We start from the raw sequence: 19,858 nt of genomic DNA, 5'->3' as shown, positions 1-19,858 counted from the left end.
TAACTAGGAGGACAAGCAGTCACTGATAGCAACCAACCAATCCTATTATAGCTATCATTTACCTAGTACAGTCTATGGAATGAAAACTGGAATTTGATTGGTTGCTATGGGCAGCGCCTACCCCCTGCAGAAGGTTGGATACAGCCCCCCTCAGTGTGGATCCTAGGTACCCGCTGCCCTCCCCCGGGGCACACTGCGGTATCCTAGATACCCGGCCTGCACCAAAGCCCGCAGGTGGGCGGGGCGTAGGGAAGTGACGTCGTCGGATCACGTGGGGCAGTGACGTTCCTGAGCGCGCTTCCGGCCTCTCTCTGCCCTCAGCACCGGGTCGCCGCTTCTCCCGTCTTCTCCTCCGGTCCCAGCAGCCTCATCCGCCCCCCGCCATGGCCAACGTTGTCGACACCAAGCTGTACGACCTGCTGGGTGTGCCGCCGGGCGCCACCGAGAACGAGCTGAAGAAGGTGAGTGAGGGCCGGAGCCTGGGTGCCGGCACCGGGGGGAGGGGGGAGACCGGGGACTGGCCAGGAGGGGGGAGCCGGGTGTCGGGGTCACTGGCTGAGAAGGGAAAGGGGGGGGCAGCGCAGGGGTGAATGGAAACCCCGTACCTCCTGGCCCCTCCTCCTCTTCTATCATTACTATTACTCAGCTGCTTCCCTGCCTGGGCCTGGGGGGGTAAATACACCGGCCAGTCCTAATACTAACCCCCAGAGCTGACACTCCATTCCTAATACTGCACCTCTACACCCAGGTTCTAGTGTCACCTAAATATTCATTTTCATAATTTCTACTATTACTCATCTGCTTCCCTGTCTGGGGGGGGGGGTAATTACACCGGCCAGTCCTAATACTAACCCCCAGAGCTGACACTCCATTCCTAATGCTGCACCTCTACACCCAGGGTATAGTGTCACCTAAATATTCATTATCATCATTTCTACTATTAGCTTCTTCCCTGTCTGGGTGCAGATGGGTAATGTCCATATAATTATACTGACTAACCCTCAGAGCTGACGCACTACCCCAGGACACTGCATCCTTAATACTGCACCTGTACCCCCAGGTTATAGAGTCACCTAAATATTCATCCTCTTTCATCAACTGCTCCCCTGCCTATATCTGGAAGGGTAATGTCCATATAATTATCCTGACTAACCCTCAGAGCTGACACTCTACCCTGGGACACTCCATTTCTAATACTGTATATCTACACCCAGGTTATATTGTCACCTAAATATTCATTGCCTGCCTAATAATTGCTGGTAATCCCTCTTCAGCACTAATACTGAGCCACTTCCATATATTGAGTAAATAAAAAAAACTATTCTAAGCCATTACAAAAAAAAATATTACCCTAATGAGATCACCCATCAAGCTTCCCAAACACGCCATCTAATCTTACTTACACTTTCCGTGCTCATAATGTAACCACTAAACCACCATTAGACATCCCTGGTCCTAGTAATGCCCTCCTAAGCCGTGACCCTTCCATCGGGTCACTGTTCATATATTATAGCCATGTGCATCCTATAATGCCCCGCTCATGGTATCGCTTCCCAAGTCTTCTCAGTACGCTGTCTGCTCAGTGACATTCATAAGACAGTACGCCTAATCCCATCGAAGTATTTGACATGTTCTCTCAAAGCCTGACCTTGTCATAATGTCACCTATAGAATGTCCTCATTACGATATATATTTGGTTACAAATTATCGCCCCCAAATGTTTAGTCTGTGGTATAAAACAGGTCAGATGTGCAAGATTAAAACGCGTAACTCGGTGGCAGCAGTCTTTCCGTGTGGCAACCGGATAAGTGATCTGGGGGGTTGGAGAGAACATGCGCCTGATTGTGTAGCAAATTCACAAACGTGCACGTGCTCCAATAAATGTGCGTACCAAATGGAAAGGCCTTAAAGCTTATCTGAGATTCCGCATGGAGATTCCAGGTGGTGGGATGGACTCAGGATTTCAGTGGCTGGAAACCTTTATAGGAGGGGCTCGGGCAGAGCCAGATGAAACGAGTAATTAGTGTAGTACTTCGTTATGTGGCAATAATAATATATTTGCATACCAGAAGAGCACTTGAACCACAGCATGTAAATATCAGATCCTGATCACTTCTCCAATATAACTTGGCAACCCCAACAATTTTCACATAAGTGATGAGCAAAAATACTGTAGCACATTAATGAGAGCGCCGTGAAATCCATACGTAAGTGTTATAAACAGAACCTGCCACCTCCATAAAACTTATTTTCTATTTATATTAAACTTTCTCATTACGGGGGATTCCCTGACTCAATCCACCCCAAATAAGATACTGATGTCATCGGAAAAAGGAAAGTCCATGATGTCATCATTGGCTTCTTGTTGTAGAAGGGGTTTAGTTGCATCTGTCATAACCTAATTATATATTTGTGTACCCGGCGACCGCATTATGCAGCCCACGATTTTTATTCTATTTTGAATCAGTTTTTATGCTCTTATGTCCTTGTAAAAAAATAAAAATAAAAAAAAAATTAAATAGCAAATAAGTAATGAGTGCCATTCACAATTATACAGGACAGATATGTATGCTGTTTAGTCATGTGAGGTTCACGGATGAGGCATCTGATTAAAACTTGTCAGAATACAAATATTGATACTGTATAAGTATTGTGTGATGGTCTAAATGATGCCGTGTATAACTTCATGTAACGTATATATTTATTATCGCTGAGATACACTGAATGTTTCATACTCGCTCACATTATTCCACCTTTTTGTATTTATTTGTCTTTTAAAAAAAAAAAAAAAAAGTTCCCCCACCTCACTTATTCCCCCTGATTGTAGGGGTTTCTCTTTGGATTATTGAAGAAATTGGGATTCCCCAAACACTGCCACATGTGCCAGTAAACTACAGACGAGTGTCGTGTTGTCCCGATGTTTGCCTCCTCATTGGGCAGGTTTGGTTATCGCTAAGGGGCATATTAATTAACAAATATTTGCAGGATATCACACAAAAATTAAATACCGTAAACTCAATAAGGTATCAATCATTCGTGGGCAAGCGCGGGCACTAAAATCTCCCCCTTTACCACATTTACCTAATAAGAGCTAGAGGTTCCTCTTATAAGTCCCTGCTGCTGCCTCAAACAGATCAAGTGAGTGAGCGCTGACCAACTATTTCCCCTTTAAAAATTAAATACCGCCCGGATGTATGCAAGGGGGGGGGGGGGGCTACAACTGATGGCAGCGATCTGCTACAGTCTCCTGTTTTTGACCGCAAAAGTAGCCCGCATAGATAGACGCTCGTGCGTGCATTCTCAGCAGGCCGCGCATGTACAGTAATGCAGTGGGGTTCCGAAGAAGACATGATCTCGTTAGCAATCAATTCACTCCTTACACATCGCAGGGAGGGGTTTCTATTGGAGACCCTGTCCCTGAATGTGTTTTTTTTTATTTTTTTTTTATACATTTTGGCAATACTTCATTTGTTATTGTCACGATAAGAAATTATAATTATTTAGGTATTCAACCCGCTATTAATAAAGGGGGAAATGTAATGACGAATGAAAGATTTTATATTTTTTCTTTGTTTGTTTTGTTTGTTTTTTTGGGGGTGTTTCCCGCAACCTGTTTTGCCTTCAATTAATCACCTTTTTTAAATGCCATGGCAAAACTCATAGAAAATCTTTGATGTTGACAAATCGCAGTTGATTACATTTCCCCCTAATAAGACTTTGTAATGTTCCAGTCCTACAACTCCTCTTTTATACCTATTGGTACAATTATTGCTAAAAATGTGGAATTAGCAAATTGTAAAATTTCACGGAAATTAACTTGATTTTTGTAGTCCCCTCCCCTGCTTAAATATGAGTTAATTTCAAAGTTCTATTATTATTATTATTATTATTATTATTATTATCCTTATTATTATCCTTTATATGGCTCCACAAGGGTAGAGGGCCCTGCTCGTGAGAGCTTACATTCTATAGGGGGGGTTACGCTGGCAGCTGGAGCCTTCGGGGCTGGAGCCGTTGCATTGTCTGCCTCGGATATCCCAATGAGGGGAGCAGGAGGCAGCCTGTAGAAGGTCTCTGATTGTAACCTACTCGCAAATTAAATTTTCTGTTTTGGGAGCCTGACCGCGTCATTACACCTAGCAGCACGGAGGAGGTAGTGTCAGGAGGTGAGGAACCCCAATAATGTCGCTTTTGAATGCATGCCGTTAAGAATGGTAGAAATATTCTGCCTGACAATTCAAGGGCACTGCCTTTGTGTATTTAAAATGTATTTCATAGGCACCATTTAAGGAGAACCAGTCACATTTTAAATAACTGGTGAAAGCCTCTTTCCAATGTCACCATTTTCCTAAAGTCCTGCGTTGAAGAGATGGCAGTCGCTGCTAAAGGCTGTCGGACAGGGACCAAGCTTCGAAAATACTGTTGAAATAAACAAAAGCTGAAAGTATACTCTATTGTAAGATGCAGTTACGTTGCCGGTGCATCTCCCCCAGTGGTTTACCTCCAGAAGAAGAGTGTGACATCGATGGGCCATTAATGACTGATTCCTTTCAGTATCTTCACATAATATAGGACCAATGTGGTCACATGTGAAGTCACATCTAGCCCTGGGACAACAAGGCAGCAGGTTGAACCAGTTGCAGGGCTGTATAAGGGAGGACCTATTACTCATGGCATATATGCATTGTTTGTGGGAATAAACTGCGGTGCCTCTCAATTTCTGTTGTGGTTGTTTTGGGGGTCCTGAATCTGAGGAAGTACACGACGAAGCGGGTAGTAGAGACTTAATATATTGGTGCCTGTTCTTTATTGATGATATCGAATACACTTTTGGGAATTGGGAATGAAACGCGTAGAGACGGTCTCAAAAAATGATGAGTTTTGTATTGGAGAACCTGCACTCCCTCTTCCTGGGTTGTATATGCAAATATTTTAGTGAAAGCCAACAAATTGGCCATTCGGCCAATCAAGAGATAAGCTTGGGCAGAGTATGGTATGTTGTATAGTATGCACCACAAAGTTGGGTTTTCAGTGTGTTTCTGGGGAGGTTGGTGAAATGCGTCAATTCTTCCGTTCACTCTAGATGGCAACTCTTCATAGTTGGCACCAGGTTATGCCCTGTTCACGTTTGCTTAATAACCATTAGGCAAATAATGTGTGTAGTCTGACGCTGAGGAATATGTAGAGTTCTGCTTGGTTTTCATTGCGCTCTACAATAACATTTTGGTTTTGGGAAATGCACCTTTTTACTGAGACAGTGAACCTGCCGACTACACACAATAATAGCTGAAGCTGGTGACCTTGAGCTCATTGTTCACTGGGAATCCGCAATCTCCTGATAACTTGTACAGCCCACAGAACGACTGTCTGAATGTGCCACAGATGCTCCTCTGTAACTGGAAGGTTATTGGTTAGCTGTCCTTGGCCTTTGCTGCCAGCTAAATACTAAACTCAGTGTTGGCGGGAAGTATCCTTAAAATGTATTTATTTTTGATGCTTTAATAAAATGAGATCATTTTGAATCTCTTGCGTCATTACAATAAGGTCACACAGGAGTAATGTTTATTAAGCCACACGTCTTTTGTCAATTGTGCAGGCGTACCGCAAGCTGGCCAAGGAATACCACCCGGATAAGAACCCAAATGCTGGCGATAAGGTAACCGCAGATATTGTGCTTTATATAATGATTACTCACCTTGCTGGCACCATTACAGCACATTCAGTGATCAGTCGGTGAGGAATGACTGGTGTCTCATGATGTTATGAATAATGTACTATGTAATTATCTACTCCCGACGACAGAATTCCCATTGTGCCCTGTGACACAACAGACATTAATTGTACTTTTTAATTGGCCGACAGTAGTGACACGATACCCAATTCAGTGCTGGATCCAACGACTCGCTTCTGTAATAGAGGTGGTAAAAGAAATTTTGCAATGAATAGTATCTTGATGATTTTAACCTGCCAGGTGTTGAATATGTTATATTATGTTATGTGTTGTTACATTTTGGTGCTATATACTGTAAAATGACTAAAACGCACCATTTTCATATGTCTTACATGCCTATACTCTAAAGATTCACTATAGGTTATACATGCATTGGCTGGCTCTGTCTTTTATGGAGCATACACGTCGTCAGATTTTTCTTCAGATCTGAACGATAACGATTTAAAAAATCGTTCAATCGTTCATATCTGAAGGAAAATCTGGCATATCTGTCAGATGAACGATTTGAATGATGCGCCTTCCCGATGGTCAGATAACTATATCTGATATCTGATGTGTTTGCAGTCAGACTTGGACAATTCCATTCATTTTAATGCAGTCAAAAATCGTTCAATCGTTCAAATCTTTGGTAAAATCGTTCAAATCGTTCATCTGACAGATCTGACAAATACAAATCTGAGAAATCTGACTGTGTATGCTCCATTAAACAAGTGGCTTCTATTATTATTGGGTTCAAACATGTGTTTTTCAGTACAATGTTGTACAAGTTTTAATTTTGAACATGCAGAAATGCCTGAACGGCTGTGGAATAATATTGTGTACCTTGGTTGCTCAGTGTAATGGAGCATATACACACTGTCAGATTTACGATTGAACAATTTTACCAAAGATTTGAACGATTTTTGACTGCATTAACATGAATGGAATCGTCCAAGTCTGACTGCAAACACATCAGATGTCAGATATCGTTATCTGACCATCGGGAACGCGCATCGTTCAAATCGTTCATCTGACGGATCTGACAGATATGTCAGATTTTCCTTCAGATATGAACGATTGAACGCTTTTTTAAATCGTTATCGTTCAGATCTGAAGAAAAATCTGACCGTGTATGCACCATAAAGCTGGGTACACACGTAAAGATTTTCTGTACAACCATCCAACTAGTTGATTGGTTGGAATGAAAATCTGGTAACGTATGGGAGTAAATGATGATCAGCAATTTGCTCCTAAATGCCAGAAAACAGATGAAAATGGTCATCAGACAAGTTTGTTAAATGTTTGATCTAAACAATTTGTTCACAGTTTTTGTCCATTTTCTGCCGTTTAGGAGCAAATTGCTGATTGTCATTTGCTGTCATACCTTACCAGATTTTCATTCCAACCAATCAACTAGTGGGATGGTTGGACAGAAAATCTTTACGTGTGTATGCACCTTTACAATTGTTATATGCAACCCTGGGACTGTTTTGCTCTGCCTCTTCCCACTCTAAATCCGTTTTGTGTTATGTTCTCCGCAGCTGTTAGTTCTGCGCAGGGTACGAACCTAGGCTGCCCCGACCGCGCTGCAGACACGATGGCGCAGACTAGAGAGGGATATTGTTTGGTCCTGCTACTGGATGCGTAGATGTAATTGCTAAAGGAATGTCATTTGATGTCTCGGTTATTGCAGACCGGCTGTCCTTTCTCTGTTGGAACTGAATTTCACCTTTATCACAGATATTCAAGATTGAATTTCTGTTTTAAAAGAACCTGCCCCCACACAGCATTCATCTTATACCAGTGTTGGGAAGTCCTTGCATTTAGTGGTCCCTGCATCCCTGAAGCTACTGTTATGGTCCTTAGGGCCTCTGCAGTTTGGACTGAAAGGATGACTTTTTGTTTTGTTTATTAACTTAAGATGTTAAATTATTTTACCCATACTCTAAAACAGGGATGGGGAACCTCAGGCCCGGGGGCTGTATAAGGCCCCCGATATCATTTGGTCTGGCCCTCTGAGCTTTTTTCTGCTAGCCTCATCTGGCTAGCAGGGTACCTAGAATGGCACCCTGCAGCCAGAATCTATGCAGCAGTGCCGCCTGGAGCGTGCTTAGGACACTTCAGACGGTCACAGCGCTGCCCTTACAGCTCCCCGAAGCATCCTCAGGATGCTCCGGGCATTGCTGTAATCACCGGCAATTGTGGCCCCGCCCCCGTGTGATGTCACATGGAGGGGCCCGGGAATAATGTTCTATATATCAAAATGTCCCTCTGCAGAAAAAAGGTTCCCCACCCCTGCTCTAAAAGAAGCCCTTACGAGGTGACTTTAGTACAGACGCCATTAAAACCAATGTAACCTCTGCCTCTGAGGTTTTTGGCTTTCCTCCTAATGCCCAGTGACAGCGGTGGGTGTGAAGGTTTCGTTGCGTTGATATTTTGAAACGTTTCTCTTCTCATGATCTGATAATCAGCTATTAGGCTGACCCTAGTGGTGCTGCTGTCTCCTCAGCGAAAGCCGCTAGATTTGTTAGATACAAATGAGTATTTTAGTCATGGGAAGTGAATAAAAAGTTGTCCTTCAAGGTTTGATCCAGTTTGGCACTTTTTCTTTTATTATAGCCTATAAGCTCTCACGGGCAGGGCTGTTCTTGCCTTGCACTGTCCCTATCACCAGCACCCCTCACCTATGCGTTAGGTACAGAGTTATCGGATACTGTATAACTTCCTACCGGCACGTGTGACGCTTATTAGGAAAATTTTCAATGTTACTTTGCAGACACCTTTTATAAATAAGCGTTAATGATGATGATGATGATGATTGTACACCGCAAACACAAGTGTGACCGAGTCCGTATTCTGCTGTGATTTGCAGTTCAAAGAGATCAGCTTTGCCTACGAAGTCTTGTCCAACCCAGAGAAGAGGGAGCTGTACGACCGCTATGGCGAGCAGGGCCTGCGGGAAGGAAGTGGGGGCAGTGGCATGGATGACATATTCTCACACATCTTTGGCGGGGGCCTGTTTGGGTTCATGGGTGGGCAGAATCGAAATCGTAATGGCAGACGGAGAGGAGAGGACATGATGCACCCGCTGAAGTGAGTAGACCGCTTACAAGGGGGGGGGGGTGTGTGTGTGTGTATATATTATGTATGTATGTATGTGTGTGTATATGTATATATATATGTGTGTGTGTGTGTGTGTGTATGTATGTGTGTGTGTATGTATATATATATATATATATATATATATATATATATAATTAGTCCATTTTGCGTTTTAGTTCGCTTTTTGTATCGTAACATCTTCTTTCACATCCACCTACTCTCCCCACATTGGCGTATGTGCTATTCTATTAGTTGCAGTGTACTAAATGCTGTTAATATGCCAGTTTGTGCTAATTGACTGGCAATTATCTCTTGTTTGGGGTGTACTGTCTCAGACGCTGTGATGGGGGCTCAGTGTGCTCCAGCGGGTGTCGCCCTCTTTATGGGGTTGATTTGAGTTAGTCCGCGTACTTTCTGGCTAGTATTATTTATTGCCGTTTTATTCACTATTTTTTTCTTTCCACTGACATTTTTTTTTTTGTGTGACTTTTTGATATTGGGATTAATTAATGCTTTCCAATTGATTGCCATTATTTGAATATCGCATCGGCTCGAGCCCCTGTGTACAGGAGTGATGCTTACGGTACAGAGTTCTGCAAGGGCACTGTTAGATGGGATAGATGCCACCCATCACACTGTAGTAACAGTATCCCCAGGGGACATTTGGTCCTGGTGAAGATATTCTGTTATGATTGCTGAGGTTTGACAGAGGAATACAAGATGTATAAATGTATCTCCTGATTCCAACAAAGGTGACCCTAATTACAGCAGCTGTCCCTCCTGCAACATGGGAACAGAAGACGAGCGACTTGTGTACATACTGTGATGTTATTAAACCAGGTATTGACTGGTGAGGGTAGGCTTATCGTCTTTTTTTTTTTTTTTTTTGTCCTCATGGAAATCGTTATCCCAGACTTATTTCATATCAAATGCTACTATCGTATAAGAAAATATTACTAATTGCCCCCTTCCCCTCCATAGTACGTTCAGCCAATGTACTTGTGGCCAGCTCTGTACAACTCAATAAGGCCACAATATATAAATGGCTGCAAAGGAGGGAGGTGGTACAAGCATTAGCGCTGTTTGCAAGCCACGATCTCTTTATTGCTGATTGTGACTGGTTCTCCGGCTCGCGCCCCCAGCATTGTTTCTGCCAGTGCCTTAGGAAGTGATTGCACGGGCCAGCGCTTGGGCCTCCAGCAGGGGACGGGATATATATTGCTTAATTAACGAGTGTTTATTTTGTTAGGTGACTCTCTGTGCTGTGATCAGGGGTTATGGCTGAGCCGATATCAGCAGTATATAAGGGTAATGTAACAGTGAAAGCTTTACTGCTGCTCCACTGCACCCGTAAGATGCAGTGACGTGGCTCTAGGTTGGATGGGCGGCAGTGACGTGGCTCTAGGTTGGATGGGCGGCAGTGACGTGGCTCTAGGTTGGATGGGGCGGCAGTGACGCGGCTCTAGGTTGGATGGGCGGCAGTGACGTGGCTCTAGGTTGGTTGGCATTCAGCTTATTTTGAAAATCTGGGAAAATACATGGAGTAGCTGGTACTGTGTAACATAGAAGTGTGGGGTTAATGAAATGTAGAGCTATTGGCGTAGCTGTAATCTAACTGCACACGTTTCTCTGCAGAGTTTCTTTAGAAGACTTATACAACGGAAAGACAACAAAACTTCAACTAAGCAAGAATGTGCTGTGTAGCTCCTGTAATGGGTAAGTTTGCAGCACAGTAACCTCTCTCTCCAGGGCACTGTAAACAACGGTGTCCATCTATATATTCTGGGTAATAGGGAATACACAAACCCATTTTTTAAAATCGAATGTATTTTATTGATTTTCAATAAGGCAAAAAGCAAACGAAATACAATTATTACAGACCGAGAAAATACAGCGGAAATGCAGACATAGACAAATTAGACAATACAAAAGAATCCTTGTAGGAAAAATATGCAAAAAACAGTGAAAATGTGGTAGATGAGCAAAAAATGAAAAACATATTTGTACGTAAAAACATTGAATGATTCCTCGAGGCGAAAAACCAACCAGACATATGAGTGGATCCAAGGCAGGTAATACAGGCAGTGTAGTACGGACACAATCCCACTTCCAAAAATATTGCACGTCCCGACACTCCCAGAGCAGGTGCCAGAACGCTGCCTCTGACAGCCCACATCTACGGCAATTGGAGTCAGCACGAATCCCCATGTTAAAGAGACTAAGTGGAGAGTAATATATTCTATGAAAAATAGAAAAAATTATCTGTTGATAACGGATGCAAGCAGTAGCATCCCGAGTACCACCAAGCATATGGGGACCACTGTTCATCCAAGAGAGTTCCCAAGTCGTTTTCCCATCTGGGTTTCAGGGAGAGTGTAAGACTATCAGGGGACGAATGCATATTTAAGGCAGACTAAATAGCAGATATCACCCCACGAGAGCTCAAAGACAGCAACAATACAAACCCATGTTTACACCATGTCCTAGGCAGATCTCAAATTCTGTCCCTCAATCAGCTGGAACCATATTAACCTCAAACTGCATTAATTTATTATATCAGGGTTTTGTATTTTTTATTTTCTATTTTTTTAACTCCATATTTATCCCTGAAAGTAAGCGGTTAATCCTATTAAGTGTAAGGGAGGCAAAAGCGTAGAAACTCCAACAGCGGCACCGCAACATGCCCCCCCTTGTGTCCCGATTTTACCCTGGACTCGCAGACTTTTGTACGGAGCCCTTCTGCGAGTCCTGGGGTACAAAATAGGTGAAACGTTCGTCTTGGTACTGCCCATAGTATTATCTGTATCCAGCCCGCAGCAATGACAGAACTACTTCCTAGCTCACTCTCGCCTGCAGCAGCAGCTTGTGTATAAATACGTCATTGTGTATATGGTGTGTATTGTGTTTTTGTCTAGACAAGGCGGCAAGAGCGGCGCAGTCCAGAAGTGTACAGCTTGCAGAGGTCGGGGAATGCGCATAATGATCAGACAGCTGGCTCCGGGGATGGTACAGCAGATGCAGTCCGTCTGCTCCGACTGCTGCGGGGAAGGTAACCGCACTTTATCTTTTATATTCTACCTCTATATATATATATATATATATATATATATATATATATATATATATATATATATATATATATATATATATATATATATATAAAATCTAGGGGAGGGTTCCTCTTTGAGTATGGAAGGTAGTATCCCGGTAAATGTGGCGTTTGTTCCTAATAAGCATCGGCACTGCCACACTGACTCCGTCCTTTCTGGTTCCAGCCAGGAGTAAGAGCACCGTAGTAAATATATATGATTAAATGTTAGTTCAGCTTCATAGCTCTTGGGTGAGAGGGGCAGGTGTGGTCCTGCAGAGGAAAAAAAAAAATAAAACAAAATAAATGGATTTGGGTTTAAAGGATAAAAAAAAAAAAAAAACTTTTTAAGAATGTTCTAGGCGGCGACATTGTATCCGTTCTCGTCATTCTCCCGAACCAATGACGTGCAGGAATGCAGGCAGCGATTTCTGTTCCTCGCGCATCCTTTTCCAATTGCTGAAACGCTATAATGTTTTTTGTTTTTTTTTGTAGGCGAAGTGATTAATGAAAAAGATCGCTGTAAAAAATGCGAAGGCAAAAAAGTTATTAAAGAGGTCAAAATCCTGGAGGTTCACGTGGACAAAGGCATGAAGCACGGTCAGAGAATCACATTTAATGGCGAAGCAGACCAGGCCCCAAACCTGGAACCTGGAGACATCGTTCTGGTGCTGCAGGAGAAGGAGAACGAGGTGAGATCTCTTTAGCTCGGGTGACGCGCGTTATGGGAGACCTGGGATATTAGACTCCTTCATACTGCAGTACTTTTGTTATCTTCAAAGCTGTTGTCCAGAATGGGCGGTTGGCGCACAGAGGATGTATGGTTGAACACATCCAGGTTACCCTTGTGCCTCTGCTGTCTGTTGCTTAGGGGAACTTGGCAGTAGCGCCAGCTGTTTCTGCACCTGGGGGAATCTCTGTGATGTGCTATGGCATTGAGACCACCCAGCACATCTAGGTGAATGGTCCAGTACAAACTAGCCCTACATTTCGCTGACCTATTGGCTGTTGTTTCCAGGTTACTCTGAATCTTGGTGCTGGCATTAGAGAAACCCATCGGTCTCTGCTTGGATCTGCCCTGTAAACCTTAAGCTTGGCCATACACCAGATTGACTTTCCTCCAGCCATCCAACTAGTTCCGGGAATGCACGGGAACAAAGGACAATCAGCCATTTGCTCCCAAACACCGGAAAACGGACAAAAGCTGCCGGTCAGACAAGTTGTATAAATCAAAACCGATTTACCCAACTTACCCGAACAACCTTCTTCGTGTTTTCTGGTGTTTGGGAGCAAATTGCTGATTGTCATTTGCTCCCGTGCAGTACCGGATTATCAAGTTGGATTGGTGTATGGCCAGCTTTAAATATAATGGGGAAAGATCACATTAGTATGCAAATTGGTATGTGGTGAATCTATTTGGGATCCCTATAATAAAACTGGTATGCAGTCGGGAAGCCGGCGGACGTAATCCCGACAGCCGGCTTCCCGACTGCTTTATCCCGGCGAGGGGAAGCCGAGCACGGATAGCCGGGGGGGTGGGGGGGGGGGGTGGGTTAGGTTTAGGGCTCTCGGGGGGGACTTAGGTGTAGGTGGTGGGGAAGGGGGGGTTAGGTTTAGGCATTTAGAGGGGGGATTAGGGTTAGGCACTGGAGGGAAGGTTAGGGTTAGGCACCCCTAAGGAGGGTTAGAGGGGGGAGGTTAGGTTAGTTAATACTTACTTTGGGACGATCGGGATTTTCAGGTATGCCGGTGGTAATTCATACCGGTTCCATAAAACTATGGGACTAAATTATTTTTTTCAGATTTTTTTTTTTTTTTTTTTAACAATTATACCCTGAAGTTCTGCAATAGGTTGTTGTAAATTGTTCTATTGGATCAACTTGTATTTCTGATTTAGTGGATCTCCTGCCCCCCCCCCCCTCCCCCCTTCGTAACTAATAATGTTCTATTTTCAGTGACTTGTTTTGGGGATAGCTGAGTTTTCCTTTACATTAAACATCTGAATAACCATTTATCCTTTGTGCCTTTATATAGGGAAGCACAGCAATACAAAATTGGCAGAATATCTGTTTAGTGGGGGTTTCCGCTAGATAACCTTTTAGAGGAGCTGCCCCTTCAGTCCCCATCCGCAGCGCTAATAAGATTCCTCAACCTTTTTTTTTTTTTTTTTAATCTGATCCCAGCAGATAAAGTAAAGGGAGGTGGAGCAAACGGTCTGTAGTTTGGGGTTTTTGTTTCCTATATTTATGATTAGGTTGTACTTTATAATATTGTTGCAGGGTTTCATACATTTTATAAAGCTGATAATGACTGTTTCCAGATCTCATCGTTTTAGCTACTCTCCATGATCCCCCCCTGATCTACTGTAGATCCTAAATACAGCACAGCCTTGTGGTGGGAGCAAGCTCTGGGGTCGTAGTTGGTGGTCGGGTTGGATGATCTGGATAATGAGCTTTGTAGGGAAAACAAACGGTCGCCTGATGCTGTGGACGCAGTGACATGTCCTCAGGTTGTTCTGCGATTTATTGTATCTGCGTTGTAATTGTGCGTATCTTGCAGACCTTTCAGAGGGAAGGGAACGACCTGCACATGACACACAAGATCGGGCTCGTTGAAGCTTTGTGCGGATTCCAGTTCAATTTCAAGCACCTCGATGGCCGCCAGATTGTCGTGAAATACCCTCCAGGAAAAGTTATCGAGCCAGGTAACGTATCCGATCTGCATCTTAGTATATGGCTTGTCCAGTCTTTAGGTCTTGGAGGATCAGTGCAGACACCCATACATGAAGCTGGAGATTAGATCACTGTTATCAGGCAGAATTGTCCTTGGTTTAGGGTGTAATTATCTACCTGTTACTCTGGCCAGGCTCCGTTCGCGTTGTCCGAGGCGAGGGCATGCCGCAGTATCGCAATCCCTTTGAGAAAGGGGACCTCTTCATCAAGTTTGATGTCCAGTTTCCGGAAAACAATTGGATTAACCCAGAAAAACTCACGGTGAGGCCTCTGTCTAGTTACCTGGTTACCTTGGCTACCTGTTACAGTGAATGTGTGTTTTCCAAATGTATATTCTAAAAGTGTCACTCAAGGGGTGTGTGAGTGGGGAATCTATTCAGTGGAGATAATGTGTGAGCACACTATAACACCATGGGTAAACTATATAGCCAGGTTGTAACTTACAATGTTCTTGCTATTTAAGCATTTTAGGTAAATATGGGGGGAAATTAATGTTTCTATTGCAGTTTACGGACATAATGTTTGTTGACTTCCATAAGTCCCTTGTGTTATATGTAAATGGCGGTTGGGAGTGTGATACAGGGAACTATTTGTGGCAGTCTTGTAAACTTATAGAGCGTTTGTGCGAAAATAAACAATCGTCAATGCCAAAGATATACCAGTGTTCCCTTGGTAACTCTGTCTGTGTATGACGCCTTCTCCCTGGCCTGTCAGTACAGTCTGTGGGAATTACCTATAGGTGGATAAGGGACCAAGCAGCACGTTTCACCTGCTGTGAGGGGATAGGACAGCTCTGTACCCTTCTGTGTATAGTTCAGGGTTTTATTTTTTGGTTTGCACTCATTGGAGCTAAACTATCAAATCCCCGCCAGCCAGGAACAGTTATGTCTGCTGCTGAGCCTTAGGCCTGTGAGGTCAGCAATAGGTTCAGGGGGCAAAGGTGAAGATTTATCCTGCTTTTTCAGCTCCTAGAGCTTTATGGGGCCTTTAGAGTTTGACTGATTCTACATTGGAAACGTTTAACCCCGGTCTCTTGCTTGGTTCGTGCTGTCTTACATCCCCAGTTGGGTAACACTGTGGGCTCTATCCAATTAGGTGCGAATTGCAAGTAGTGAGTTAGTTTCTTTAAGCTTGCACACTTGGCCGCGAAGCTCGCTCCTGAGAATTCGCCAATTCAATTAAAAATGCCTATTCGCACTACTCGCAGCGGAGGGGCGCGAATTGACTGCCAAATGAGATTTGCGAGAAATGCATGAAAATGTGGGAAGACCATCCTGGACCCCCCAAAATGGATCATTTCATTAGCAGGATCGTATAGACGGCTGTTTGTGGCCATTAGTTACTGTAGGTTTTGAAATGGTGTCAAATGGCTGATTTTGTGCTTTTTAAAAAAAATTCAAGAAAATAATAATTTAAAAAAAAAAAAAAACTCCTTTTAATTTCAAACTAAACGAAAAATGCAAAAAATAGTTGGAGAAAAGGGTGATTTTTGGGGTACTTTGAGGGCACATTGAAAATTTTTTTTTTTTTTTTTTAAAAACCTTATAAAAATTATCTTTCAACTAAAAAAAATATTGTAATTAACTTTGGGGTGCCTAAACTAATGAAAAAGTTGATTTGGGGGTAATTTGAGGACTTCACTTTTTTTTTTTTTTGGCGTTGCCTATTTTGTGCTGTCATTGAAATATCCTTTCCTATCCCTACTATGTAGGAACTTGAAGACCTCCTCCCAGCCAGGCCAGAGACCTCCACACCCAGCGGTGAAACAGAGGAGGTAGACCTTCAAGAATTTGACAGCACTCGCGGCTCTGCAGGCGGTCAAAGGCGCGAGGCCTACAACGACAGCTCAGACGAGGAAAGCAGCCATCACGGCCCAGGCGTGCAGTGTGCGCACCAGTAACCATTTGTAAACCAAGTTGCACATAAAAAAAAGGATATTTTTCTTTAAATAATTATTTTGTTTTTTATTTTTGCCTGTTTTTTTTTTTTTGTTTGTTTGTGACCCAGACGAATTGCCCAAAATTGCTCTGATGGACATCTGTTGCTGTATGCGTAACTTTCAAAATTGGTTATATAGTATTTACAGAGTGTATAATTTAAACTGTAAACTAACCACAAAGCTTACATCCAGTTCTGACTGACTATAGCGATAATAAAACACTGAAAAGAAAATCGAGACGTTAGTGTTCCGCTCTTTGTACCGACAGCTTAATTTTTACCAGTCTGTAGATTTTACGTCTTCTATTTTAAGTTCATAAATGTGAAGAAAAAAAAAAAATAATAATAATTGTGTGTTCTGGAGCTGTGTGTTATTTGGTTGCCCTTACATGAGCTGCTACATATAGAATAAACAATTTAATGGCCTGTATCTCCAGTCCCGATAATATGCTTGCTGGTTACTGTGTTCTGATTGTGAATGCATAATAAAAGGGTTTCTGTTCACAGCGGAGCTGCTATGGAAAGGTATCTCATTGTACTCCACAAGTTATGTAAGCATTTCCATACCATGACAAGTTACAGCGGCCGCCATGTTTATGGCTTGACCATATACGTGATGTGATTGTGGGAGGAAACGTGCGCAGTAACACGGAGAACATAGAAGCTCCACACAGATGGGGGGCCATTGTTGGAATTGAACTCGTAGGAGGCAGCAAATGCTAGCCACTGCGATACTCTCTGTAGGAACAGGTGCGAGACAAAGGTAACCGCAGGCATATAGCTAGTTTATCAGTTAAAATCATTTTGGGGAGAATTTGGAAGATTTAGTTTTTTTCCCTAAACTACACTCCTGTAAAATATTTGGTTGCAGTTTATCCATGTGGTGTTTTTAATTTTGTAGGGTTTTAATTAGTGTTTGTACCAACTAGTGCTCTTAATTAATGATTTTAACTCTCAACAGTACTATTTGGATTGATTTAGAATCCTGGCATGCAGGTTACATAGTGTTGATGACACGCTTGTTATTGTGTGTACTTACAAAGTGAGAGCAGTGTTATTAGTGTAGTACTGGTATAACTGAGCCCCCTGCAAAGCTGTCATAGGAAACCAACAGCACATGTGCCACATCCTGGCATTCACTGCTGCGGGAACCAACAGCCCACATCCCGGCATTCACTGCTGCAGGGGCCAACGGCCCACATCCCGGCATTCACTGCTGCAGGGGCCAACGGCCCACATCCCGGCATTCACTGCTGCAGGGGCCAACGGCCCACATCCCGGCATTCACTGCTGCAGGAGCCAACGGCCCACATCCCGGCATTCACTGCTGCAGGGGCCAACGGCCCACATCCCGGCAGTCACTGCTGCAGGGGCCAACGGCCCACATCCCGGCAGTCACTGCTGCAGGGGCCAACGGCCCACATCCCGGCATTCACTGCTGCAGGAAGCCAACGGCCCACATCCCGGCATTCACTGCTGCAGGAAGCCAACGGCCCACATCCCGGCATTCACTGCTGCAGGAAGCCAACGGCCCACATCCCGGCATTCACTGCTGCAGGAAGCCAACGGCCCACATCCCGGCATTCACTGCTGCAGGAAGCCAACGGCCCACATCCCGGCATTCACTGCTGCAGGAAGCCAACGGCCCACATCCCGGCATTCACTGCTGCAGGAAGCCAACGGCCCACATCCCGGCATTCACTGCTGCAGGAAGCCAACGGCCCACATCCCGGCATTCACTGCTGCAGGAAGCCAACGGCCCACATCCCGGCATTCACTGCTGCAGGAAGCCAACGGCCCACATCCCGGCATTCACTGCTGCAGGAAGCCAACGGCCCACATCCCGGCATTCACTGCTGCAGGAAGCCAACGGCCCACATCCCGGCATTCACTGCTGCAGGAAGCCAACGGCCCACATCCCGGCATTCACTGCTGCAGGAAGCCAACGGCCCACATCCCGGCATTCACTGCTGCAGGGGCCAACGGCCCACATCCCGGCATTCACTGCTGCAGGAAGCCAACGGCCCACATCCCGGCATTCACTGCTGCAGGAAGCCAACGGCCCACATCCCGGCATTCACTGCTGCAGGAAGCCAACGGCCCACATCCCGGCATTCACTGCTGCAGGAAGCCAACGGCCCACATCCCGGCATTCACTGCTGCAGGAAGCCAACGGCCCATGCGCTGCTGCAGAAATGTAGCATATACCATGCACGTAACATTTACTGGGCAGCATTTCACTAATCTACCAGTAAAAAGCACTAGAGAGAGTATTAAAATGTAACATTTTGTTTGTGAGAAGACCAGCATCACCTTACTTGTGTTGGGCAATTGGGGGGTGGGGTGGGGAAGCCGCCTTTGGGGTGTGCCTGTCACTTCTGTTGAGCAAACGCTGTCAAATAAATGCCCACTGAAAGAATTGTCCAAGGTAGAAGTCTATATTTTTAAAATCCTCCAAGAGACAGGTTAGTGCCACTCATAAATCATGGGGCTATTGTACCATCTCATACATCCAAACCAGGTATCCTGCCAGATATAAATAGTGACAGAATAATCGCTGAAATGACTGATATAGATGTAGCCTTAAAGGATAATGTACATTACAAAACAGAAACTGGCGTCTTGAGCTGAAATGATCGCCTTCTAATTTTGACGCTTTACAATCATGTTTAACGTTCTAATTCTTTAACTGCAACCATGTCGGCATTTTTCAGTCGACAAATATGAATTCCTGAACCTATATATTAGGGCAGAATTACACTTGCAGTTTCTTTGGCTATTGGGAATACGAATTCTTGGATTGTTTTGGACGCTTCTCACTTTAGCCTTGAAAATAAACTGGACAAGTCGAAACGCGTTGGGGGAAGGGTCATCAAGGTCTCACTACATGGTCCTGGCTCCATTCTTTTCCAAGTGCCTGGGATTATGAGGATGAGCATATATATTACATCCGAGTCCCTTCAGGTTATATATCTGATGCTATTAATCTTGTGTTTCGTAACCGCAGTTCTGCCCTTGTCTGTCGCCTTCGCTTTGGAAGATCATTTGAGTCCAAAATTACAGGTTCTGTTTTAAAATGTATATTCTGTTTTAAAGGCAGTTGTTTCCGAATTGGGTGCCACAGCACGCTCATGGGTGGTGCAGTCCTAAATAAAATAATTGTAGACCAGACTGAGCCCCTTTAATAGGCAGCGTGCAGTCCTCTATACTGGTTGCACTGCATGTGAGTGGCTGTTTGTGCTTGCCCACGCCCTTCACAATCTCCCATTCGGCGGTAGAGCGAGAACA

The 19,858-nt window shown here is 44.1% G+C and overlaps 1 protein-coding gene across 1 annotated transcript; it reads left to right on the top strand.

Moving 5' to 3' along the window:
- Positions 1-188: 188 nt before the first annotated feature.
- Positions 189-17,000, top strand: DNAJA2 (DnaJ heat shock protein family (Hsp40) member A2). The gene is made up of 9 exons (XM_088451083.1): positions 189-461; positions 5,597-5,656; positions 8,583-8,803; positions 10,448-10,528; positions 11,728-11,861; positions 12,396-12,592; positions 14,460-14,604; positions 14,766-14,893; positions 16,344-17,000. Exons 1-9 carry the CDS (start codon positions 384-386, stop codon positions 16,530-16,532), a joined length of 1,233 nt encoding a protein of 410 aa, XP_088307209.1. The 5' UTR covers positions 189-383; the 3' UTR covers positions 16,533-17,000.
- The last annotated feature ends 2,858 nt before the right edge of the window (positions 17,001-19,858 follow it).

This window comes from Taudactylus pleione, unplaced genomic scaffold (genome assembly GCF_031769625.1).
Source record: "Taudactylus pleione unplaced genomic scaffold, aTauple2 ptg000537l, whole genome shotgun sequence".
Taxonomy (NCBI): domain Eukaryota; kingdom Metazoa; phylum Chordata; class Amphibia; order Anura; family Myobatrachidae; genus Taudactylus; species Taudactylus pleione.
This window is presented reverse-complemented; position numbering and strand designations above follow the sequence as displayed.